This window comes from Molossus molossus, unplaced genomic scaffold, assembly GCF_014108415.1.
Source record: "Molossus molossus isolate mMolMol1 unplaced genomic scaffold, mMolMol1.p scaffold_m16_p_7, whole genome shotgun sequence".
In the NCBI taxonomy this organism is placed as follows: domain Eukaryota; kingdom Metazoa; phylum Chordata; class Mammalia; order Chiroptera; family Molossidae; genus Molossus; species Molossus molossus.
This window is the reverse complement of record NW_023425401.1, coordinates 100,387,642-100,414,192: the sequence shown is the minus strand read 5'-3', so window position 1 is coordinate 100,414,192 and position 26,551 is coordinate 100,387,642. Positions and strand designations below refer to the sequence as shown.

General features: G+C 37.4%; 1 protein-coding gene across 3 annotated transcripts in view; it reads right to left on the bottom strand.

Moving 5' to 3' along the window:
• TRIM24 (tripartite motif containing 24) overlaps positions 1–26,551 on the bottom strand; it is a 110,118-nt gene that overhangs the window by 57,104 nt on the left and 26,463 nt on the right. For 2 of the 3 annotated variants that reach the window (XM_036246288.1, XM_036246287.1), the window contains exon 2: positions 8,174–8,292. In XM_036246288.1, coding sequence (XP_036102181.1) covers positions 8,174–8,292 — 119 coding nt within the window. Of the gene's footprint in view, positions 1–8,173; positions 8,293–14,908; positions 14,985–26,551 lie in introns of those variants that run through there. The other variant, XM_036246289.1, reaches the window with a different exon arrangement.

Below are 26,551 nucleotides of genomic sequence, written 5' to 3'. Positions count from 1 at the left end.
TTTCTCTAGCACCAACATATCAAAGTTGAGTCACCAATTACTGATGAAAAGCCTTTTAGGCAGAGAGAACAGCACATACAAAAGCCTCTGGCAATAAGGACATAGCAGGTTCAAAGAGCTGACCGAAAGCCAGTATGACTGAAGTGGAGAGCTCAAGGGGAACACTGGCAAGGGAAGCTGGTAGCAAGGTAGGCAAGAGCCTGATGAAGCAGGATCACAAGACGATTTGGTCTTTGTCTAAAGAAGTCTCCTAAAAGCTTTTAATAAGTGACATGGCCAAATTTGTATTTTTAAAATCACTGCCACTGTGCTCTGGCATTTTGTCTCAGCGGTTAGAGCATCGGTCCCTGGACCAAAGGGTCACGGGTTCAATGCCAGTCAAGGGCATGTACCTGGGTTGCAGGTTCAATCCCCAGCCCAGTCGGGGTGGTGTGGGAGGCAACCATTCGATATCTGTATCTCACATCAATGTTTCTCTCTCTCTCCTCCTCCTCCCATTCACACTATCTAAAAAAGAAAAGAAAAAAATCAGTGAAAAGGATCAACAAAAAATAAAATAAAATCGCTACCACTGCAATGTAGAAAAGAGATTAGAAAAGAGGCAAGTGTTTCTGCTTAGAGACAAGTAGATGTTTTGTTTTTTTTTTATCCTCACCCGAGGACATTTTTCCATTTTTTATTCAGACAGAGCAGGAGGGAGAGAGGGAGAGAGAGAGAGAGAGAGAGAGAGAGAGAGAGAGAGAGAAATATCAACGTGAAAGGGATACATCGAGTGGCTGCCACACACACGACCCAACCAGGGCCGGGGACAAACTGCAACCAAAGTACATGCCCTTAGTGGGAACCGAACCCGGGTCTCTCTGGACCGCAGGTGAACACTCTAACCGCTGAGCAAAACTGGCCAGGGCAGTAGAAGGCTTTTTGTGGTTTAGGTGAGAGTGGATAGAAGTGGAGATGAATAAGGAGACTTAGAAAGTAAAACAGACTGGTTTGCAGAATGCACAGCATATGGGAGGTAAAGAAGAGATAGCTCCTATATTTCCGGCATGTACAACTGTGTACATGGTATTCTCTGAGTTACACAACATAGAAACAGTTCTCTTATCATCAGTGATTGGGGAGAAAATTTCCCCCTCAGTCAGTGGTTTACATTAGCCACATTCCAAATTACCTGGACAACACTCTATTAACCAAAACATGCCTTTTCTTAGCTCTTATCATCTTCAGCTTTTCTAACATTATTTGATGGCACTGACTCCTACTTTCTAGAAATCATTTTGATTCCTTGAAACCTCCAGATCCTCTTATCTGTCTGAATGCCCCTCTGAATACCATCACCACTCTTCTTCTTTTGATTCTACAGATTTTTGTTAAATGTGGAGATTGGTCTCATTCACTCCCTTAGCTTCCACAGTCACCTCTATAAGGATGTTCCCTAAAACTCAATCCCCACACTATGCTACAAAGAGAAATAAAGGATCTCTGTATATACTGCTAGGGAGGGATCTCTAGTACTATATAAAGTAAACTTTTAAAGCACAGAATGCCACTACTTATTTAAGAAAGATGGGGTTTGGGTGGGATGACTTATTTGCTTATATTTTTAAAGCATTTTAAATTATATAAAAATACAAGAATAAACCATTAAAGAAATTAAATGGTTACCTATAAGGCAGAGAATAAAAAAGATAGAGGGGTAGATGAGATAAAGTTAGAAGTCTGAGTACTCTGAATACAGCCTGTGTTATAGATTTTACTTTAGAACAATATAAATATTTTATATATAGTTACACAAATTTAAATTTAAAAAATTAAATCCCTAGATATCAAAAACAAAAATGAAACACATGAACCTGCTATCAAGTTGGTGACTTCACCATACAGAGAATAATAATTTACTTCAAGTAACTTTAAAAGATGATAATTTAATTATCTTCAGTGCATACACGTATTCTGTCTCTCTTGCTTTGTTTTCACAGAAACAACTCTAATTTCTACTTTCAGCACCAACTCTATTCTTTTATACTCTTACTCTGCAAGCCATATTTATGTTTTATGAGCTGGTTTCAAATTAGATTCCAAGAATAGGTGGTACTGCAATGCCAGAGGAAGGAAGAAGGTACTTGATGTCTTAGTGGGCTTCCTATTTGCTAGCGATTTCTGTACACATCACACAAATCAAAGCTGCTTCACCCCAGCAGCAGCATTTCCTCCTCATAGCAACAGTGAGCTCGAGCTTGCAGTTTTTCTAATACTTGTAAAAAAAAACCAGCTTTAAAAATACCAACACCATTGGCCTACTCCTGCTCCTCTGAGGTTTGAGATTCCAAGGCCAAAGGCTCAGAAACCATAGCAATACAAGAAGCACCTCCTCTTCTAGTGTTTTAAACTGACATTACATAAGGCCCATCCTCTAGCTTATAATATTCCTGTTCCCAAAGCAATCTTGAAAAAGAACAAAGTTGGAGATATGCTATCTGATTTCAAACTACATTACAAGGCCATAGTAATCAAAACAGCATGGTATTGGCATAAAAAGAGACATACAGATCAATGGAACAGAACGGAGAACCCAAAAATGAACACCAGCTATATGATCAATTAATATATGACAAAGGAAGCAAGAATGGGGTCAAGATAGTCTCTTCAATAAATGTTGTTGGAAAAAACTGAACCAATTCATACAAAAGAATGAAACTGCACCACTTATACAAGAATAAATTAAATATAAATTTAAAAGACTTAAATATAGGACCCAAAACTATAAAACTCCTAACTCTTTTAACATTGCTCTTAGTTTGTTTTTTTTTTCCTTTGGAAATATCCTTTCGGACAAGGGAAACAAAACAAAAATTGGATAGCATCAAACTAAACAGTTTTTGCATAACAAAGAAAACCAACAAAACAAAAAAGACAACCTAATGAATGGGGGAAGATATTCACAAATGATACATCTAATAAGGGGTTAATATCCAAATACATAAGGAACTCATACACTCAACAAACAATCCAATAACAAACAATCCAATTAAAAAATGGGCAGAGAGTGTGAATAGACACTTCTCCTAAGGGAACACAGAGATAGTCAAGATGCTCAACATCACTAATCATCAGGGAAATGCAAATTAAAACCACAGTGAGGTAGTACCCTCACACCTGTCAGAATGGCTATCATCAATAATCAATAGATAGGTGTTGGTGAGGATGTGGAGGAAAGGGAACCCTCTTACACTGTTGGTGGGATTACAAATTGGTACAGTCACTATGGAAAACAGTATGAAGGTTTCTAAAAAAATTAAACATAGAACTACCATGACTCAGCAATACCACTTTTGTGTGTTTATCTGACAAAAATCCAAAAATGCATATGCACTCCTATGTTCATTGCAGCATTATTTACAATAGCCAAGATATGGAAGCAACCTAAGTATCCATCAATAGATGAATGGATAAAGAAGTGTGAGGTGTGTGTGTGTATACATATATATATATGTATGTGCATATATATATATATATATATATATGTACAGTGATACCTCGGTTCTTGAACGCCTCGGAATCCGAACAAATATTTGGAACTCGAACTTCCGAGATGAGCCGAGTTGAGCCGAATGGCGTTCATTCGGCCCAGCGCGCCTTGCTTGCGTCATCAGTGTGAGTGCAGAGAGAGAGTCACGCTTTGTGGAGTCACGCTTTCCTATTGGGTTTCATTGCTTCGGTTCTCGAACAATTCGGTTCTCGACCGTCCTCCTGGAACGAATTATGTTCGAGAACCGAGGTATCAAGAACCGAGGTATCACTGTGTGTGTGTGTGTGTGTGTGTGTGTGTGTGTGTGTATATAGTGTGTGTGTGTGTGTGTGTATACACACAATATAATGTTACTCAGTCATAAAAAGAGAATGAAATCTTGCCATTTGCGACAACACAGATGGACCTAGAGGGTACTATGCTAAGTAAAATAAGTCAGACAGAGAAAGACAAATACCATTATGATTTCACTTAAAGGTGGAATAAAAACAAAATAAATTAACAAACAAAACAGAAACAAACTCATAGATGGGAAGGGGAGTTGAGGGGACTGGGTGAAAAAGATGAAGGGATTAAGAATTACAAATGGGCCTGGCCACTGTGGCTCAGTTAGTTGAGCTTCATCCCATATACAAAGAGGCTGCCTAATTGATTCCCGTTCAGGGCACATGCCTGGGTTGCAGGCTCGATCCCTGGTGGGGAGCGTGCAAGAAGCAGACAATCAATGTTATCTCTCTCATCGATGTTTCTATCTCTCTCTAAAAAAAAAAAATGAATAAAAACAATTTAAAAAAATTACAAATGGCCATTTATAAAAATAGTCATCAAGATGTAAAGTATCACATAGAGAATATAGTCAATAATATTTTAATAATTATGTATGGTGTCAGATGGATACCAGACTTAACAGGATGATCACTTTGTAAGTTATATAAATGTCTAATCACTATGGTGCACACCTGAAACTAATATAATATTGTATGTCAACTATAATTTAAATTTTTAAAAAAATTCAAATTAACATTATAAAATGAATTAAAATGATTTTTGATTGTACCAAAACTGTCATAACTTATAACGTATAATGTACATTACATATATTTGTACATATATTTTATATATTACATTAATATTCATTTTAATAATATGACTATATCACTGTATTAATATTTATTTTTTATATATCTGAAGAAAATAAATAATCATGTCAATGTAATTAAGAACCAACATTTCCAGTACTGTAGAAGTGAGATGAATAAAAAATAAAAAAGGTAAAACCTGCCCTGACTTGGTGGCTCGGTTGGTACATCATCCTGTATACCAAAAGGTTGTGGGTTCAATCCCTGGTTGGGGTTCATATAGGAGGCAATCGATCGATGTTTCTCTCACTCTCAAGATCTATGAAAATATATTCTTGGGTGAGGATTTAAAAAAAAAAGTAAAACCCTACAATTATAAATTACACACAAACACACACACATACTTTTGAGGTATTCTCTCTCTCTCTTTTTTAAAGTAAAAAGTATTTGTTCAATCATTCTCCTGAAAGATATAAAAACATGACTAACCCAATGGTGATGAGCACCCCTAGCACCCATATTATGGTCTCCAAATACCTTTCCTGATAAAAAGAAACCAAGGGTCATAAAAGAAATGGCTGGTTCCAGGTCTAGAACAGAAAATGACTGGTATCTTGTCAAAAGAGAAAGCAAGGGAGACAGCAATGACTATGGTGATTGTTAACAGAAGGACCTGGGAATCAACGTGAGACTCCCATTGCCAAATGGCACAATTTGAGCACCAATAAGAATAACTACAACACATTTTATGTTAATAATCCATGATTTTATAACAATAAAAACAAGCATCTAACACTCAGGAGTCACCTCTGAAAAATGCTAAAAAACTAAGTCACTACTCTAAAAATTAGCAACAAAAGGGAAAGAATCAACGTTTAACCTACTTTCCCTGTTAAACCAAAGAATAGAAAAAGAAAGCTGTTTCCATTCCAGTGATGAAATAAAGGGGAATGATAGAATGACAATGTAATCATTTTACAAAGCCCTAATAAAATATGGGATTTGGCAGTGGTCATTAATAGACATAAACATCAGAAAAGAGAAAGACAACTAAATGTCATATGCCTCCATGAGAGAAAGTATTTACATATTCCCTCACCTGCCTCACTCCTGCACAAAATGGGACCTGAATCTCACCCAGCCTCTACCTTTTTATTACCAGTTTACACAAAATACAGAAGAGAGAGAAGCATGTTAAATGACTTTATGAAAATGGCCAGCAAAATACAGAATAGGGCTCAGTCTACTGGACTAACAATACAGTTTATCCAAAAAATATGGAAAAAGAAAGTCAGTGAGAGGCAAAAGGATAATCTGAGATTACATGAAAGACATTTTTGAGACAAATCAATCAAATGCACTGTATAGGACTTAGTGGATCCTTATAGAAACAAACCACTGTTTAAAAGAAGAAATGGAGATATTTAATCAGTGTCTGGATATTTGATGATATTAAGGAATTACTACAAATTTTTACATATAAATTAATATGGTGATTGTTTATAGAAAACCACCATTTTCCCATAGAAATAAATACTAAAATATTTATGGATTAGATGATATAAAAGCCTGGGATTAACTTCAACATAATATAGTGGGGGGAAGGGTGTCAGGTTATCCTATTTAAAACAAGAGCTGATGACTATTGAGCTAGGTAATGGGTATATGGAGTCTGTTATGCTAAACTGTCAATTTTGGGGAATGCTTTTATTATCCATCACAAAAAGTTTTTAAAACTTTATCTCTAGCTATAAATTCTTCAGAGCTCCAATGTGACCACATACATCTCTACCTTAGCCTTATAGAAAAACTAATCACATTCAAAATCAATTCCCTACACCTCTGTCTACTGTTGAAAGGAACCACTATCCTGGCAGTGGGACTCTCTCATCTTCCACATGCAATCAGGTATATCAAGTCCTGAGTGGACTGTGACTTACTCCTTCCTTTCCTTATCACCACCATGTTAGTTCAGCTCTCACTACCTCTCATCTAGAGCTTCCTAACTTCAATTCATCCTATATTGTCACTCCTCTAGTTTTTATTCCCAAAACATCCCTCCAAGCATCTTGTTCTTTGAATCAAATTTAATACTCCCCACTTCCCCACTTATTTAACACTGGAGATGTCTATCAGACTTTATCTCTAGTTTAATTATAACTTCTTTTATGTTTCTGTGACAGAAGCAGAGTAAACAAACAAACTTACTGAAAACAATTGATTGTAAAGAGGCATAAAGCAACTGTCTAGATTTGAAATTGTCTAGATTTGAATCCCTTCAATTCTCACCTCTTATCATAATTTCATGTTGTATCATTAATTCCTCTCTGTTGGTTATGCTGCTTTGCTTTTGAATTTTCTGGATTGATCATTCACAGGTACTACTAGAGTGTACCTGATGAACTATGTTGTGTGATTATGACTAACAAAATACATCTAATATAAATATTATCATATATAAAGCAACGTGATATGGCACTTTAGACAAGAGAAACAAAACCAGTAGTACTCAGAAGGGAACTGTCAGAGGGGTTATTTGACACTGTAGGCTCACATGATTAGTCCATTCCTTAAAGCTGGTTTCACAATTACCCCCATACCAAATGCTGTTTTGACCTTGATGAAAGTTCATATTAGGAAGAGAGTTGTGATTATTATTGAAACAAAAAGAAGTATTTTAGTTAGTAGCGGTCATGTTCATTTAAAGTGAACCCTAAATTCCTAGTTCCCAAGGGAAAAAATGCTGAAAAAGAAAAGTATTGAAACTTAGTTGTGTGATTACTAAATCTAAACATTAGTTTTTAGATTTTTACAATGTAGATTAATAATCATTTTTCCATAATTAGATTCTGTTCCTTCACAGATCTTTGGTTCTAAATTAAAGAAACTGCCTAAAGAAACTATCAATGAATCATGATCCAAAGATAGACTAATACACTACACTTATTTAGCACACAGTGCAGAATTATAGCTCGCCTCTGCTGGAGTACATCCACTAGGAACCTGTCACTTCGATTTAAGAGGCCAACAGAAATGTTCTACATGTGGGTTTATGGAAGTGGGGGTAGAAAGGGGACCACCATTGGATTTCTCAATGCAACATCTTAGACAATGAGGCTTTCAAAGAAATACCATATAGAAAAGAAGATGTTCTTAAATGTAGAAATTGTACTGGATCAAAGACATGAAATTTTTCATACGTATTATTACAGAGCTTATCAGTAAAACAGAAAAAATTTAAAAGAGGGGCCTTAAAATTAAAAATCTAATTGTCATTATAGACTAAAATGACAAAGAAGTAAAACTAATGACAAATATAGAATAATGATTTTCTTTGAGAGGACAGAGCAGGTAAGGGGTGTCATTCAGGGCTTCTACATTGGCACTATTTTATTCTTTAAGATGAATTATTCATTATACTTTATAGATGTATATACCTTTAAAACAGTATGTCATTTCATAGATATAATGCTCTAATGTCTGACACCTTTTATTTTCCAGTCCTCCAACATTTCAGGCTGCCTCATTAAGAGGAGACAAAAGAATTAAGACTTAATACACTTACCTGATTAGACTTTTCTACTGTACTGCTGGGAACTTCAGTAGTATCCTTCACAAAAAAATTATCTATGATATGTCGCTCTGCACATTCTTGGCTACAAACTGGACATCGAATGACTCCAACTGGAAAAGACATAAAAACTGAGGTATAAGTGACATTATATTACCTTCATGTGTACAACGTAATTCAATATTTGTATATATTGCAAAATAATCACCACAATAAGTTAACATCCATCACTATACACTGTCACTTTTTTTCTTGTAGTAAGAACTTTCAAGATCCACTCTCCTAGCCACTTTCAAACATGCCATACATTATATTATTAACTACAGTCACCATGCTGTACATTATATTCCCATGACTTATTAATTTTGGAGATAGAAATTTGTAGCTTATATTCTCTTCATCCATTTCATTCACCGCTCCCCAACTCCTCATCAGGCAAACACCATGAGCTCACATTTAAGTTTTAATACAAATCTACAAAGCACTACACCAACATATACCATCCAACCTGTAAACAGGTTCTCTTATAACGTTCACTCTTCAAATTCATACCTGCTGCTACTGAACACAAAGCAATTCAGTTTATGTACATATATGAATTATATGTATGTGTGTGTCTATAAATATCCCATACCTAGTATATTAAATGAATAAATCTTCATAATTTTAAATCAGCTACCCCTCCAAATAAATATCCCTATGGACTACACTTTTTACTGTTTAGCAACTTCTCTAACAGTGGTTTCCAAATAGGGATATGCAGAAGCACATGGGAGATTTCTAAAAGAACAGAGTGCTCTGGTTCTCTCTGGAAGTATAGAATCGGGATTTGTGAAAGTGGAGCACAGGCATACTTGTTTTGTTTAAAATCTCCTTGGGAAATTAAGAAACACTATTTTGATTCCCTTTAAAACATGCAAATAATGATCCTTTCATGGGGGGGGTCATCTTTTATAGTGCTTGGTAAAACAATTAATAATTATAAATGTATTAAAATATAAATTTTTAATGAAATTTTTAATAAACTTTATGCTATAATTTGTACCAAGGAGACTGTAGTAAGATTCTCAGATATAGTTTCGAAAAATAAAATGTTTAAAAATGAATACAAAATAATACAAAGGTCAATTTTATTTGTATATACAAGCAATAAACAAATTTTTAAAATTTAAAAATGCATTTTAAGATTAACAACAAAGTATATTAAGTACTCAGGAATAAATTATTAAAAATGTGTAAGCCTGTGTGGAAAAAAAATGTCAAACAATATTTAAAAACCTTAAAATATATCTAAGTAATATAAAAAACATATTCATGATGGTCAAGATGGCAAGTCTCCCCAAACATATCAACGTATTCAATGCAGTTTTATGAACAATCCCAACAGGAATTTCAATAGAATTTTTCATTGAAGTTAAGAACTACAACTATTCAAAATATTGCTATAAACAAAGTGAGAAAACAAACTTGAAACTGTAAGATATACCCAACACATAGTACTGACAAAGGATTAATAATTAAAATCTGTAAATTTGTGCCCTGGTCGGTTTGGCTCAGCGGTTAGAGCGTCGGCCTGCGGTCCGGAGAGACCCGGGTTCGGTTCCCGCTAAGGGCATGTACCTCAGTTGCAGTTTGTCCCCGGCCCTGGTTGGTCGTGCGGGTGGCGGCCACTCGATGTGTCCCTTTCACATCGATGTTTCTCTCTCCCTCTCTCTCTCCCTCCTGCTCTATCTGAACAAAGAATGAAAAAGTGTCCTCGGGTGAGGATAAAAAAAAAAAAAAAAAATTCTGTAAATTTGTGACAACACATTTCACAGAAGAGAAAGATTGCACAAACACATTTTTCTTTATTCCTCCAGATAAGTATGGCTGAAACTCCAGACATTCTATATAAAACAACCTAAAGACGACTCATAAAAGGAAGAAAGGTGGCAGACCAGCTAGAGACCTCAAAACCTAAGGAACCTAGTCTTCCTCTTAGCCTTATATAATAAAGTGGGTGTTCACAAAGCTACCATCCCCAAAACACTAACAGGTGTAAAAAACTATAACAAAAAGCACACAGAAGCATGCTTCCTCTGTCCCAGGGGTGGGGAACCTTTTTTCTGCCAATGGCCATTTGGATATTTATAACATCACTCAAGGACAATACAGAATTATCAACTTAAAAATTAGCCTGCTAGCTAGGAGACATAGCAACTCTCCCTAATACATAGAAACAAACACAGGGAGGCAGCCAAAATGAGGAGACAAAGAAACATATCCCAAATAAAAGAATGGAACAAAACTCCAGGAAAAGAACTAAACAAAATGGAGATAAACTATCTAACAGATGCAGAGTTCCAAACACTGCTTATAAGGACGCTCAATGAACTTAGAATTTCAAGGAGCTTAGCGAGGACCTCAAAAGCATAATAAAGGACTAGTCAGAAATGAAGGATGCACTAACTGAAATAAAGAATAATCAACAGGGAATCAATAGTAGAGTAGGTGAAGCCAAGAAGCAAAAACCACCCAATCAGAACAGCAAAAAAAAAAAAAATGAGAATAGTGTAAGGAGCCTGTGGGACTTCAAGCATACCAACATTCGTTATCATGGGAGTGCCAGAAGGAGAAGAGAGAGGGCAAGAAACTGAAAACCTATTTGAAAAAATAATGACAGAAAACTTTCCTAACTTGGTGAAGGAAACATACATACAAGTCCAGGAAGCAGAGAGTTCCAAACAAGATGAACCCAAAGAGGTCTACACCAAGACACATCATCACCAAAATGCAAAAGGTTAAAAACAGGGAATCTTAAAAGCACCAAGAAAAAAGCAGTTAGTTACCTACAAGGAAGCTCCCATAAGGCTGTCAACCACATTCTCAAAAGAAACTTTGCAGGCCAGGAGAGAGTGGGAAGAAAATTTTTTTTCTTTATTGAGTTTTAGAGTAAGAAAGGAAGGGCGAGGTAGAGAGAGAGAGAGAGAAACATCAATGAGAAAGAACATTGATTAGCCACCTCCTGCATGCCCCCCCCCCCCCACTGGGGATCAGGCCCACAACCTGGGCATGTGCCCTAACTGGGAATCGAACCAATGACCTCCTGGTACATGGGTCAATGCTCAACCAGTGAGCCACACGGGCCGGGCACAAGAAATATTTAAAGTGATGAAAAGCAAGGACCTACAATCAAGATAACACTATCCTGCAAAGCTATCATTTATAATCGATGGTTGTATAAAGATTTTCCCAACAAGAAAAAGCTAAAAGAGTTTATCACCAGCAAACCAGTATTATATGAAATGCTGAAGGGTCTTCCTGAAGGAGAAGAACAACAAAAATATGAACAATAAAACAGCAATAAATACATATCTATCAACAATTGAATCCACAAACAAAATGAGCAAGCAGTACAGAAACAGACTCATAGATACAGAAACGTTTTCTTAGTTGCCAAATGGGAAAGGGGTTGGGTGATAAAGATGAAGGAAATAAGATGTACAAATTGGTTGTTAAACTGAAGAACCTCAAACAGAAGAGGGGAGGTGGGGTGGGAAGAGAGAAACCAAAAAACTTATATGCATAACCAATAGACACAGACAGTAGTGTGGGGAAGGCAGGAGGTGGGAGGAAGTGGGGAGGAGGGGGTCATGGGGGGAAAATAGGAGGGACATCTGTTAATACATTCAACAATAAAGATGAGTTTAAAAAAAAATTTAGCCTGCTAGGGCCTGGCCAGTGTGGCTCAGTGGATTGAGAGTTGTTCCATGATCTAAGAGGTACTGGCTGGATTCCTGGTTAGGGCACATACCCGAGTCACGGGCTCGGTCCCCAGTAGGCGGTGTGGAGGAGGCAGCTGAGTGATGTTTCTACCTCTCTCTAAAAAAAAAATCAATAAAAATGTATTTTTTTAAACTAGCCTGCTATATTTGGTCAGACTAATTTGGTAAGGCTTGTGATGTTAGTACTGATTTCACGGGCCTCATACTGCCTGAGACTGAATGTTCCCCACCTCTGAAAGGATCAGGAAAAGGGCAGCCTAGCAAGACAGAAAACTTTTATTGGGGGGGGGGGGGTCCTAAGATTTATTAAAATTAATTAATTAATTTATGTATGTTACAGATGTTTCTCCTTTTCCCCCCATTGACACCCTCCTCCCCCTACCTCCCCGCCCCGTCCCCAGCTTTCTTATCCATGTCCACTGGTTATGCATACATGCATACAAGTTCTGTGATTTCCCCCCCACCTCCTCTTCTGGGGAATGTCAGTCAGTCTGTACCCGGACAATGTCAGTCTCTGGGACTACCCTGTTCTTCAGACTGTTATGCTCATTATATTCCACAAATAAGTGAGATCATATGATACTTGTCTTTCTCTGCTTGGCTTGTTTCGCTTAGGATAATACTTTCCAGGTCCTTCCATGTCATCTCAAAGGATAATGGGCAGAGGAACTAAAGAGACACTTTTCCAAACAGGACATACAAATGGCTAAGAGACATATGAAGAAATTTTCAACATCACTAATCATCAGAGAGATGCAAATTAAAACAACAATGAGATATCACCTCACACCTGTCAGAATGGCCATCAACAAATCATCAAACAAGCGTTGGCGAGGGTGTGGAGGAAAGGGGACTCTAGTACACTGCTGGTGGGAATGCAGATTGATACAGCCAGTATGGAAAACAATATGGTGTTACCTCAAAGAATTAAAAATTGAATTACCATTTGAGCCAGTGATCCCACTTCTAGGAATATAAGCTAAGAAGCCTGAAACACCAACCAGAAAGAATATATGTACCCCCATGTTCATAGCAGCACTATTTACAATAGCTAAGATCTGGAAACAGCCCAAATGTCCATCAGTAGACGAATGGATAAAAAAGCTGTAGTACATATACACAATAGAGTACTATGCACCTGTAAGAAAGACAGACAGAAAACTTTTAAACAGTAACTGCTCCAAATACCATGGAGGGTGGTGGGAGGATGTGCTTCCCTTTCTCACCATCAGAGGTCAGTGAGAAGCCTAAACTTTTACCTTGCCACAACAGAAACTGGGTGCCTTAATATTTGCTGGCTGTGTCAGAGAAGCCAGGTAGGGAGCTGAAGCTTTGATCCCCTATTAGATGATAATGAAGCCCCTGCAATGTCATTGGAGACCACATGAGGAGTCAATCTGACAGTTAACAGTTAAAAGTAATGTGCTTAGATATCGAATCATAGAGTCTACAGTTGTAGGTATAGGCTTTAATTAAATGTTTCAATTGCTTTGGTTGTCACATAGTTTATAGTCAAAGATGAAGAAAATATCTTAATCATGTCCTAGGGGCCTGCCTATAAAGCAAGTTCCAAGCAAAAAATGTTTAAAAGTATACTTTGCTTAAGAGAAAAATGTAGCTAGTTAAGCATAACGTAATTGATAGTTTAAACAATAACAAGGTCACCAAATGTTTAGTTTCTGTCTTTTGCTTTCAAGATTATATCACTGATGTACAATCATGAGATGTTCTATAGAATCTTAGTTCCTCAACCCTTTTATTTTTTTTATTAATTAATTTATTTTTTTCTTTATTGATTTTTAGAGAGAGAGGAAGGGAGAGGGAGAGAGAGAAACACTGATGAGATAGAACATTGACTGGCCACCTCTTGCATGCCCCCCCGCCCCCCTACTGGGGATTTGGTCCACAACCTAGGTATGTGCCCTTACTAGGAATTGAACCGGTGACCTCTTGGTGCATGGTTCGATGCTCAACCACTGAGCAACATTGGCTGGGCAGTTCTTCAACCCATTTAGATCACCTGACCACAACTGGAAGGCTCCAGACATGATGATGTCAGGAACTAAATTAATCAGACTAGAGAAAACCATTGAAGCTTGCACAAGAACTAACCGATCAACTTTGCCCATGACCCCTAACCTCAATCTTTTCCTTTAAAAACCTTTGAATTCAAGTAATCCTGGAATTCGGGTTTTTAGCGTTAGCTTCCCGTTTTCCTTGCTTGGCATCCTGCAAATAAACAGCTCCAATTTCTACACTGCAAACCTTGATGTTCAGTGTTTGGCTCTGCTGCACACTGGGCAGGCACAACCTCATTCAGTTTAGTAACAGGAGCCTAAACTTGCCCCTCCTGCATGGTAATGAGATACTCTTCCACCTCTATGTTGTGCTGGCATCAGAGGAGGCCTATTAGATAGTCAGGGCTTTTATCATTGCCTACCAGTAACCTCCCTTCCCTGCCTATGTGCCCGCTCCTTAAATGTGTCGATGAGAAACACATGGAAAGCAGTCAATAGGCACCCATGAACCCACCAGTCAGGGAGGTTATCAACAGAGGCCTAGGGGGAGCCTGAAACTTCCATACCATCAATAGTAAGGAGAAGGCTCTCCTGCTTCAGGTGTCATGGGAGGCAGCATATGGCTTCAATTTCCACCTCACAGGAAGCAGAAAATAATACATATAGGAGCAGAAATCAATGGAATTGAAAACCGAAAAGTCAATGAAACAAAAAGCTGGTTACTTGAAAAAGTCAATAAACTTATTAACAAGCTACCAGCAAGACTGACAAAAACAAAGGTGACAACATGATTGACCCGACCAACAGAAGAAATGAAAAAGGGAGTATCATTACAGACATGTGAAAATAAAAAGAATAGGGGACTACTAAGAACACGACTCATATAAATGTGACAATATATGTGAAATGAACCAATTCCTCAGAAAGCACAAACTACCACAACTTACCAATGTTAAATAACTTGAATATCTCTATAAGTATATGGAAGTTGGGTCTGAACAACTTTACTTAAGAGTAAACCTAACAAAACAAGTATGGGATTTGTATGTTAAAAACTGCAAAATACTGATAAAAGAAATCAAAGAAGATGTAAATAAATGGAGAGACACAGAGTGTTCATAGATAGGAATAATCAAAGTAGTAATTGCAATCTACAGGTTTAATTCCTAATATAATCTCAGTAACATTTTTTGTAAATTTAGACATTACTTTAAGATTTATATAAAGGCAAATGCATGATAACTACATCAATACTGAAAAAAAGAATAAAGCAGAGAAATCACTCTATCCAATTTCAAAACTTATATAGCTACCATAATCAGGAATGTCTGATAATTGACCAAGGGAAGGGATAGACAGCAATGAATGAAACAAAATAGACCTAAAATAGACACAAACACAAGTAGGGCCACCTGATATTTGACAGAGATGTAAAAGCATCTTTATGTTGACAATTCTCCCCAAATTGAACTACAGCCCAAACAAGATGTTATGGTAGATACAGACAAGATTATTCCAAGACTTAGGGGGAAAAAAGGAACTCTAAGAGCTAAAGCAATTTTTGAGGAAAAAATGAGAAGAATCACTATCCAATTTTAAGACTTACATAGACTAGATATAATAACTGAAACAGGGGGATATTAGCAGAAGAATGGAAACATAGATAAGAGGAACAGAACAGAGTATCCAGAAATACATCCACACAAGTAAACCCAACTGATTTCTGACAAAAGAGTGAAAATAATTCAGTGGAAGAAGGAAGAACTTTCAACAATTTTTTGTTGGCAAAAAATTCAACCTTGACCTAAACTTCAGATTTTATATAAAAATTAACTCAAACTTGATCAGATTTAAATATAAAACATAAAATTATAAAACCTTTACAAGAACCTGGCTGGTGTGGCTCAATAGATTGAGTGTCCTTCCATGTACTGAGAGGTCTCGGTTCGATTCCCAGTCAGGGCACATACCCGGTTGCGGACTGGATCCCCAGTAGGGTGCATGCAGGAGGCAGCTGATGAATTCATCTCTCTCACATTGATGTTTCTATTTCCCTCTCCCTTCCTCTCTCTCTCTAAAAAAAAGAAAATCAATAAGACATATTTTAAAAATACTTTTAAGAGAAAATCATAAGGACCTAGGACTTGTTGAAGAATTTCTAGACATATCAAAAACACAATCCATAATAGAAAGATATAGATGAATTTTATTTTGTAAAAATTTAAAACTTGTGCTCTACAAAAGACCTATAAAGAGGATGAAAAAACAAGAAACAATCTAGAAAAAAACATTTGCAAAACATAGATCTGACAAAGGATTCATGTCTACTAGGTGTAAAGAACGCTCAAGTTCAACAATAAAAAACCCAATCTGAAAATGGAAAAAAGCCATTAAGAGACATTTCACTGATGATATACTCATGGCAAATAAGCACATGACAAGATGTTTCACATCACTACCTATCAGGCAAACACAAATTAAGATCATGATGAGATACCAATACGTAACTACTAAAACAGCTAAAATAAAAAGTAGTGACAATATCAAATGCTGGTAAAAATGTGGACAAATTGGGTCTTTCATACATTCCCAGTGGAAATATTAAACAGAAAAACCACTCTGGAAAACATATTGGCAGTTTCTGAAAAAACTAAACATATTATTTATTATATGAATCGCCAATGTTACTCCTGGGTATCCCAGAGAATCATCTCCCTTATTAAGAAATATACCTGCGATCCACAATTCCACCATGGAGAAATTCTTACACTTCAACATCAGGAGACATGTTCAAGAATGTTCATAGTAGCATTTTGCATAAAAGCCCACAACTGGAATCAACCCAAATGTCCATCAACAGTAGAAACAAAATAATGTGGTATATTTAAATAATAAAATACTATACAGTAATGAAATCAATGTACTTAAACTACAGATTATCAACATGACTATCCCCAAAAATACACTGAATGAAAAAAATGTTCCAGAAGAATACACTTTATACTTTATTAAAGTTCAAAAATGGTCAAATCTAAATAATATACTATATAGAAAAGCATACATATCTGATAAACAACAATAACAAATTAGCAAGGGAATAACTAACACAAAATTCTGGACAATAGCTATACCTAGGAAGAAGCAAAGAAGCAACAGGTTCTATCCAAATACTAACTTCAACCCATCTATCTTTCCTGAACCAATCCGCTTTCAGGGTGTAAGGGCACATGGAGATGAACAGATGCAAATAGGACCTCCAGCCCAATCAAAGATCTGCTGGCTTTTGTCAGAGCTCTATTCTAGAGCCTGAGGACTAGCAACCCTCACAGCAACCCAGCTCTAGTGCATTAAGTACTACCACCAATTCACAGATCAGGAAAATGAGCATTCAACGTGGAAAGTATTGCATGGACTTTAAGGATTTACATAATGCCAAAGAGTGCTCTGTCCATGGTCCTGTAAATAACACCGATAGCTTTTGCTACTTATACATACATGTGCATATAACAAAAGACTCAATTAAATACTATCTATAAGATACTCAATTTAATACACATACAAGTTAAAAGATGAACATGGATACACAAACAATAAGATTATGAAACTTGGCGGACTTTATAAAATCAGACAGAGTTGACTATAGAACAAGAACTATTACCAGATATAAAGTGAGAACACTGTAAATGACAAAGGGGTCAATTCCTCATGAAAACGTATTAATCTTAAATGCACATGCACCAAATTAACAGAGCTTCAGAACATTCAATGCTAAAATTGTTACAACTGAAGTGAGAAACAATAGTTCATAATAGTTGGAAATTTCAACTCTCCTCTCAGTAATCAAGAGTTGTAAACAGAAAAACAGTAAGGATATAAAAAACAAACAAAAGAATCAAGTAACTTGATGCAACTGATGTTTAAAGAACTCCCAGTGTGAGCAGAATGCCTATTCTTTAAGTGTGAATGGAATGTTCACCATTACACTGGGCAATAAAATAAGAATAAATTAAAAGAACTAAAAACACACAAAATGTGCTTCATTACCACAATGGGAAAAACTCAGAAATCAGTAACAGACAGAACTGGTAAACACTCAAATTTGGAAACTCAACAACTTACTTCCAAATAACCAATGTGTTAATGAAGAAAGGTCTAAAAATCAATAATCTAAACCTACCTCAAGAAGCTAGGGGGAAAAAAAAAGAAGAGCAAATTAATCATAAAGAAAACAGAATAAAGTATAAATAATAAGGAACACGCCCTGGCCGGTTTGGCTCAGCGGTCCGGGGAGACCCAGGTTCGGTTCCCGCTAAGGGCATGTGCCTCGGTTGCAGTTTGTCCCCGGCCCTGGTTGGTCGTGTGGGTTGCAGCCACTCGATGTGTCCCTTTCACATCGATGTTTCCCTCTCTCTCTCTCTTCCTCTCTCTCCCTCCCACTCTGTCTGTACAAAAATGGAAAAATGTCCTCAAATGAGGATTAAAAAAAAAAAAAAATAAGGAACAGAAAGTAGTGGGGGGGGGGGCAAGGAGGAGAGAAAATGGGAAAAAAGAAAATCACTGAAATGAAAGCCAGTTCTGCGAGGCAGTGGGGAGGTAAAAATTAATAACAGAAATACAACAATGGGACCGAATAAGTCTAGAAATAGACACATACACAAAGAAAAGGTAACAAGTATTTAATCACTGTCTCAAAAGGATGGATTGAGATAAAATATGTTTTTAAAGAAATAAAATGAGAAATCCTACAAATGTGCCCTAATGAACAAATCCCAAGTAGAATAAAAAGAAGCTGCATCTAGATATATCACACAAAAGCTGCAGAAATCAAAGGGAAAAAAAAAAAAAGATGTATTATCATAAAAAAAGACAAAAGACTGAGAGCCTACTTCTCATCAGCAATGATCGAAATCAGCAGACAGTAGAAAGACATCTTCCAAGTGATAAGACAATAAATTGTATAGCCAGAACTCTAAATCCAGCAGAAATATCTTTAAAGATCAAATAAGATGCACTAGTTGAAAGAAAAACTGTCACAATGGATACTAAATTCAATAATATGCTCTTATGTTGCCATTTCATATTTTTTTAGGCTCACTAGTTTTAGTTTTAGAGTTTATGGTTTTATTTTGGTATACACTTAGAAATATCAATATAGACAACTGAATTTTTAAAAATGTATTACCTAGTTCTGTCCAGTTTCAAAAGGCTTAGAGCTGATCCCAGGAGCATCTATCTGGTTATCTAGTTTCTATATACCATTACCATCTTAAAGGGAAATAATCATTAATTCCAAATCTGTGGCACTTTTTGTTTTTAACCTGTAGTACATGATAAGACTACGATATCTTTTTGTGGTAGAAGGCAGAGACAGTTAAAGAAAAAGAGAGTGGCATCAGAGACGATTTAAAGGGCAAAAGGAATAATGGCTAAAATGTGTTCAATATTTTTTTTTAACTCTGATACTCAACAAATTCTTTGCCCATCAATAGCAATAACCCTACTGTGCATTTCTTTTTTTTTTTTTTATCCTCACCCGAGGACATTTTTCCATTTTTTTGTTCAGATAGAGTGGGAGGGAGAGAGAGGAAGAGAGAGAGAGAGAAACATCGATGTGAAAGGGACACATCGAGTGGCTGCCACCCACACAACCCAACCAGGGCCAGGGACAAACTGCAACCAAGGTACATGCCCTTAGCAGGAACCAAACCCGGGTCTCTCTGGACCGCAGGCCGACGCTCTAACCGCTGAGCCAAATTAAATTAAAAGAAAGAATTACACATTTATCCTGCAATTACACTGGAAACAAGGATAGCAGCAAAATTGTCAGAAAAGAATATCATTTTTTCAAATGGCAGCTTCAGCCCGGTTGGTATGGCTTGGTGGTTGAGCATCAACCCATGCACCAAGAGGTCACTGGATTCGATACCCGGTCAGGGCACATGCCCAGGTTGTGGGCCCAATCCCCAGTAGGGGGCATGCAGAAGGTGGCTGATCAATGTTCTCTCTCATCAATGTTTCTATCTCTCTCTCCCTCTCTCGCTTCCTCTATCTCTAAAATCAATAAAGAAAAATTTTCTTTAAATGGAAGCTTCAGGGGTTAATCCTTCCACCAATACAATGATTAAGTTTAAAAACAACAACAAAAAATAATCCAAATAAACTATATCAGAACTCTGGAACTTGCCCAGACATTTACAGTGACCAAGGAAATGCTAATGACAAGAGAGACTACTGAACTTTTGGTAAAAGAGCTGCTTGTATGAACCAGCTACCATGCCCCAATTCCTTAATCTTGATGCAGTGTGAGGATGGCAGCCCACATTCCTCATGTGGTTGGTTGGTGTCAGAGTAGACAGTAAGAACCTTGTACTCTAAAATTTGAGGGTTGTGTGGGGATTCCCTGAGGGCCAGCTGAGATGCTTTGCTTTATTCAGTTCCCCCAGAATGCAGCAGCTTCTCAGGTGGCATATATCAAAACAGTTAAAAAGGCATATACACTTTTCTTTTTTAATCTACACATTTAAAGAAACCTCTGAGATGTCACAGTGTGTCAAGATAACATGTCAGTAATACACACAAGGAAGGCTTTGCACAAACAGTATGGAAAAGTCACTATACAACAAACTGAAGACCTCAACAAGCAATAAAATCAATCCCTGAGGAGGCAAAGAATATAGAACTCGAAATGTCTAGTACTTAAGAAAATTGAACAGAACTTGATAGACTTGTGGGATAGCATCAAACATACCAACATACATGGGAGTCCCAGGAGATGAAGTAGAGAAAAGGGCAGAAAAATAGTTGAAGAAATAATGGTTTCTGAATTTGATGAAAGACATGAATCTACACATCTAAGCAGCTCTATAAACTCCAAGCAAGAAAAAACTCAAGAGATCTTATTGTCATGATAACTCTAGAATTCAAATTTTCCTAGTCCTCAGGGATTGCTGATTTTTGTTTGTTGATGGTTAAATCAGTCCATTTGTGACTTTTACAAACTATTCTGCAAAGTGTATATGTATTCCTTATTGAGTATGATCACTTAAGTTTCTGTTCATGTTATCTGGTGGCCAGCCAATAACCCGACAAAGATCTTAAATGTCTGGCTCCAAAAGGAAGGGTGGTGGTCAGCATCCAGCCCTCAGGGATCCCTTAGAACAACCAAAACATGCAACCTCACATTTTTAGAACCCTCTTACATCATCAGCAGCCTCTTCCTTCATTAAGCACACCCCTGGTTCTTTCTTTTTTTTTTTTTTGTTTAATTCTTACCTGAGGATATTTTTCCACTGATTTTTATAGAGAGAGGAAGGGAAGGAGGAAGGGAAAGGGAAAGGAGAGAGAAACATAGATGTGAGAGAGACACATGGACTGATGGTCTCCCATACTACCCCACTGGGGCTAGGAATCGAACCTGAAACCCAGGCACATGCCTCTAACTAAGATTCAAACTCTCCACCTTTTGGACTATAGGCTAACACTCTAACTGCAGAGACAAACCAGCCAGGATTCCTTTGGTTCATTTAAGTGTTTGATCAAGATCCAGAGTCTGAAATACTCGGTTCCGGTAATTTTTTCCAATTTATTCGTTGTTTCAGCAAAGGGCATGATCCCTAAAGAGTCCTACTCTGCCATTTTGAATGATGTCACTCCAACTTCATCAAAGTTTAAAACTACTGTACATCAAACAGCACTATCAAGAGAATGAAAAGACAACCCAGAGAAAGAAAATATTTGCAAATCATATATCTGATAAGGATTTAATATCTAGAATATAGAAAGAACCCCTACAAGTCAACAACTTCAAAATGGGCAAAGGACTTAAATAGACATTTCTCCAAAGAAGGTATACAAACAACCAATAAGCATATGAATGAGCCTCATTATTAGGGAAATCAATCAAAACCACAATATCACTTCACACCCACAAGGATGGCTATAATCAAGTTAAAAAAATAAAATAAAAACAAGTATTGCTAAGGATGTGGAGCAGTTAGACACACCTCCGTACCGTGCACTGATGATGGAATGAAAAATGGTGTAGCTGGTATGAAAAACAATTGATAGTTCCTCAAAGAGTTAAACCTAGAATAACCATATGATCTGGCAATTCTACTCCTAAATATATATCCTAAAAGTCTGAAAACTGGGTCCAGGACAGTTTGGCTCAGCAGTTAGAGTGTCAGCCCTCGGACCAAAGGGTCGTGGGTTCAATTCCCAGTCAAGGGCACGTATCTCGGTTGCAAGCTTGATTCCCAGCCCCCATCGTACAGGAGACAACGAATTGATGTCTCTCTCTCACATGGATGTTTCTCTGACTCCCTTCCCCCTCCCTTCCATTTTATCTAAAAATATAAAATAAGAGGAAAAATATCCTCGGGGAAGGATTAAAAAAAAAAACTGAAGAGAGACTAAATCAGATACTTGTATGCCAATGTTCACAACAGCATTGCTCACAATAGCCAAAAGGTAGAAAAAACCCAAGTGTACATCAACAGATGAATGGATAAATAAAATGAGCTATAGTCATTAAATGGAGCATTATTCAGGCATAAAAAGGAATAAAATTCTTTTTACATGCTACAACATGGATAACCCTTGAAAATATTATACTAAATAAAATAAGCTGGACAAAAAAAAAAATACTATATAACTACACTTATGTAAGGTATCTAGAATAGGCAAATTCATAAGGACAGAAAGTTACCAGGGGGTGAAGGGGAAATAGTGAGTTATTACTTAATGAGTAAAGAGTTTAGATTTATGATGAAAAAAGTTCTGCATACAGTGATGATCATTACCCAGCATTTGAATGAACTTACTGCCAATGAACTGTAAACTTAAAAATAGTTATAATGTCCCAGCCGGTATGACTCAGTGGATTGGGGGTCATCCCGTGGACTGAGAGGTCCCGGTTCAATTCCAGGTCAGGGCATGTGCTCGGGTTTGGGGCTCGATCCTCAGCAGGGGGGTCGTGCAGGAGGCAGCTGATCAATGTTTCTCTCTCACATTGATGTTTCTATCTCTCTCTCCCTTCCTCTCTCTCTCTCTAAAAGAAAATCAATAAAAAACACATTAAAAATGGTTAAATGGTTTAATTTATGTTATGTATATTTTACGACAATATAAAAACAATTGAAAACCTTGGTAAAGCATAGAAAAATAAACCCAAAGAAAAATTTTAAAAATCCATAAACTGAAATAGAAGCCATGTGGTTCTTTATGCATAGCCCATGGGTACAGACAACAGTGTGGTGAAGGCTGGGGGTGGGGAGGGCTGGGTGGAGGTGGGCAAATGGGGGGTAAAATGGGGGACATCTGCAATAGTGTCAACAATAAATTTAAAAAATTAACAAAACAAAAAAAACCTCTGGCGTGGGGAAGGAAGGAGGGGGTGGGAAGGGGCAGGGGCAGGGGGAGATAGAAGGGGAGATGAAAGGATACTGTAGGCAAGAGCACATACTTCTAAAACCAGTACCAGGAATGAAAGAGGATATTATATCTTTAGATATGACACGAAGAATTATGATTATTACATACTGCTATAAATAAAACTGAAAATGTATATAAAATGTATAAATTCCTAGAAAATAATGAAACTACCTGTGTCTCAAGTGGAACAGAAAACCTAAAGAATCTTATAAATAACCCTTTAAGTCAACTGAATCAGGCCCTGGCTGGTTTGGCTCAGAGGTTAGAGCACTGGCTTGCAGACTAGGGAGTAGAGGTTCAATTCCAGTCAAGGGCATGTACCTCGGTTGTGGTTCGATCCCCAAGGGTCATGAGGGAGGCAACCAATCCACGTGTCTCTCTCACATCCATCTTTCTTTCTCTCCCCCCACCCCCGTTCCTCTATCTGAAAATCAATGGGAAAATATCCAGTGAGGATTTTTTTTTATCCTCACCCAAGGACATTTTTCCATTTTTTGTTCAGGTAGAGTGGGAGGAAGAGAGAGAGAAACATCGACGTGAAAGGGACACATCGAGTGGCTGCCACCCACACAACCAACCAGGGCCGGGACAAACTGCAACTGAGGCATGCGCCCTTAGCGGTAACCGAACCTGGGTCTCTCTGGACTGCTGGCCGATGCTCTAACCACTGAGCAAAACCGGCCAGGGCTCCAGTGAGGATTATTTTAAAATTGAATAAGGAATCAAAAATCTTCCCCCAAAGAAAAGCTCAAGCCTCGACTGCTATCATATATCAAGAAATGCTCCAATTCCAATCTTATTTTTTTAAAGATTTAAAAAAAATTATTTAAGAGAACCGAAAAAGGTAGCACTCTACAATTCATTTCATGAGGCTTGTGTAACTCTATAGAAAAACTCATAGTAGGCCCTGGCTGGTTTTGCTCAGTGGTTAGAGCATTGGCCTGCAGACCAAGGAGTCCCGGGTTTAATTCCGGCCAAGGGCATGTACCTCAGTTGCGATTCGTCCCCAGCCCTGGTTGGGGTTGTGTGGGTGGCAACCAATCGATGTCTCTCTCTCTCTCCCCCTCTCCCACTCTGTCTGAAGATTAATGTAAAAATATCCTCGGGTGAGGATTAAAAACAAAACTCATAGTAGTATAAAAATGGAAAATCACAGACCATGTAACCCAAATACAGAAGCAAAACTCATAAAATACTAGCAAACCAAATTTGGCAGCATGTAAAAAGGAAAATATACCATCACTAAATAGACTTCTGCCTAGGAATGCATATTATTAGAAAATAAATTCTTAGAATTCACAAATTGACAGATTAAAAAAAAATTATCCTCTCACTAGATGCAAAAAAGGTTTTTTAAAATTTATTCATGATTTAAAAAAAAAAAAAAAACTGCCCATCTGGCGTGGCTCAGTGGTTGAGCATAGACCCAAGGACCAAGAGGTCACCAACTTGATTACTGGTCAGGGCACGTGCCCAGGTTGTGGGTTTGATACCCAGTAGGGGGCGTGCAAGAGGCAGCTGATCAATGTGTCTCTATTATCAATGTTTCTCTCTCCCTTTCCCTCCCCTCTCTTAAAAAAATCAATAAAAATCTATTTAAAAAAAAACCAAAAACCTTTTGCAGCTATCAGAAATAAGTGGGACGGTGTAAGGTCTAAAATTAAGGCTTAATATAATGTGCTGCCTTGATGCATGTAAAATTGGGAGGGCCACAAAGAACCTAACCACAAGTTCCCATTCCCCTCTACTCCCACAGATAAGGTCCCCTAACTAAGCATCTCTCCTTTATCAACAGGACCAGGCAGTTTCTGCTTCTCCTTGACTAGCATGTTTCAGTTCCCTGCCAGCTTACAGAATTATTCAAACAAGCCAATCATATCTTCTTGTGGGAACCACAGGGTATACTACTTTCACAACAGTGCAAAGACTGCCTCCCAAAGTAGCTGGTTGTTCACTCTGCCACAAGCGCAACCTCACAATACCAGGTGCGTGGCACCTGGTATTCTCCCCACCAGGATTTTGAGTACATGTGACTAATAAACTGCCGTCAATCTCATGTGTCCAATGTTGGTTGGACCTTTCTTATAATGCTAGGGTAGGAATCTCTCCTTCACCAATGGGTTGAATAGTAGGCTATTAAAACAATGCAGTATGTTGTACGTTGTTTTTTTGTGTTTTAAATTCTCACCCAAGGATATTTTTTCATTGATTTTTTTCAGATAGAATGGGAGGGAGGGAGAGACCGGGGGGTGGGGGAGGACATTGATGTGAGAGAGACACATGGATTGGTTGCCTCTCGCATGATCCCGACCAGGGCCAGAAATTGAACCCAAAACTGAGGTACATGCCCTTGATCAGGAATTGAACCTGAGACTCTTCGGTCCCAGGAATGATACTAACCACTGAACCAAACTGGCCAGGGCTACTGTATGTTTAATATATTAAAAAATAAATAAAACATCTATAGTCTTCTAAAAGATATCTATAAAAACCCTACAGTGAACTTCATATTTATTTAATGGTATAATGTTGAGAGTGTTCTCTCTGGGATTGGAAACAAGGCAAAGATGTTCCATGGTAACACTTTTTTTTGTTTAATATGTTTTCATTGATTTTTTTAGAGAAAGAAGAAGGGAGAGAGAGAAACATCAATGTGAGAGAGAAACATCAACTGGCTGCCTCCTGCACACACCCTACTGGAAATCGAGCCAACAACACAGGCACATGCCCTGACCGGGAATCGAACTGGGACCTCTCACTCCATGGGATGACAATCAATCTGCTGAGCAACACTGGCCGGGTCTCTAGTAACACTTTTATTTGACAATTTGCTAGAGACTTTACTTGGCACAGTAAAGCAAGATAAAAAAAAGTCTAAAGGATTAGAAATGAAAAAATAAATAAGGATCAGAAATGAAAAAAATAATAATCATATGTTCTTCATAGATATGATTATGTGCAGATGACATGACTGACTATATATGTAGAAGAGCCAAAGCTATACAGAAAGTACTAGAATTAGTAAGATTCAGCAAAGTTACTGAAAAGAAATATTTAAAACATTTGTTTATACCAAGATCAAAAACATTAAAATAGGATATTTGTAACAGCATTGAAATGACCTCCTAGGAAAAATCCCAAAAGAATTTGTTCAAAAT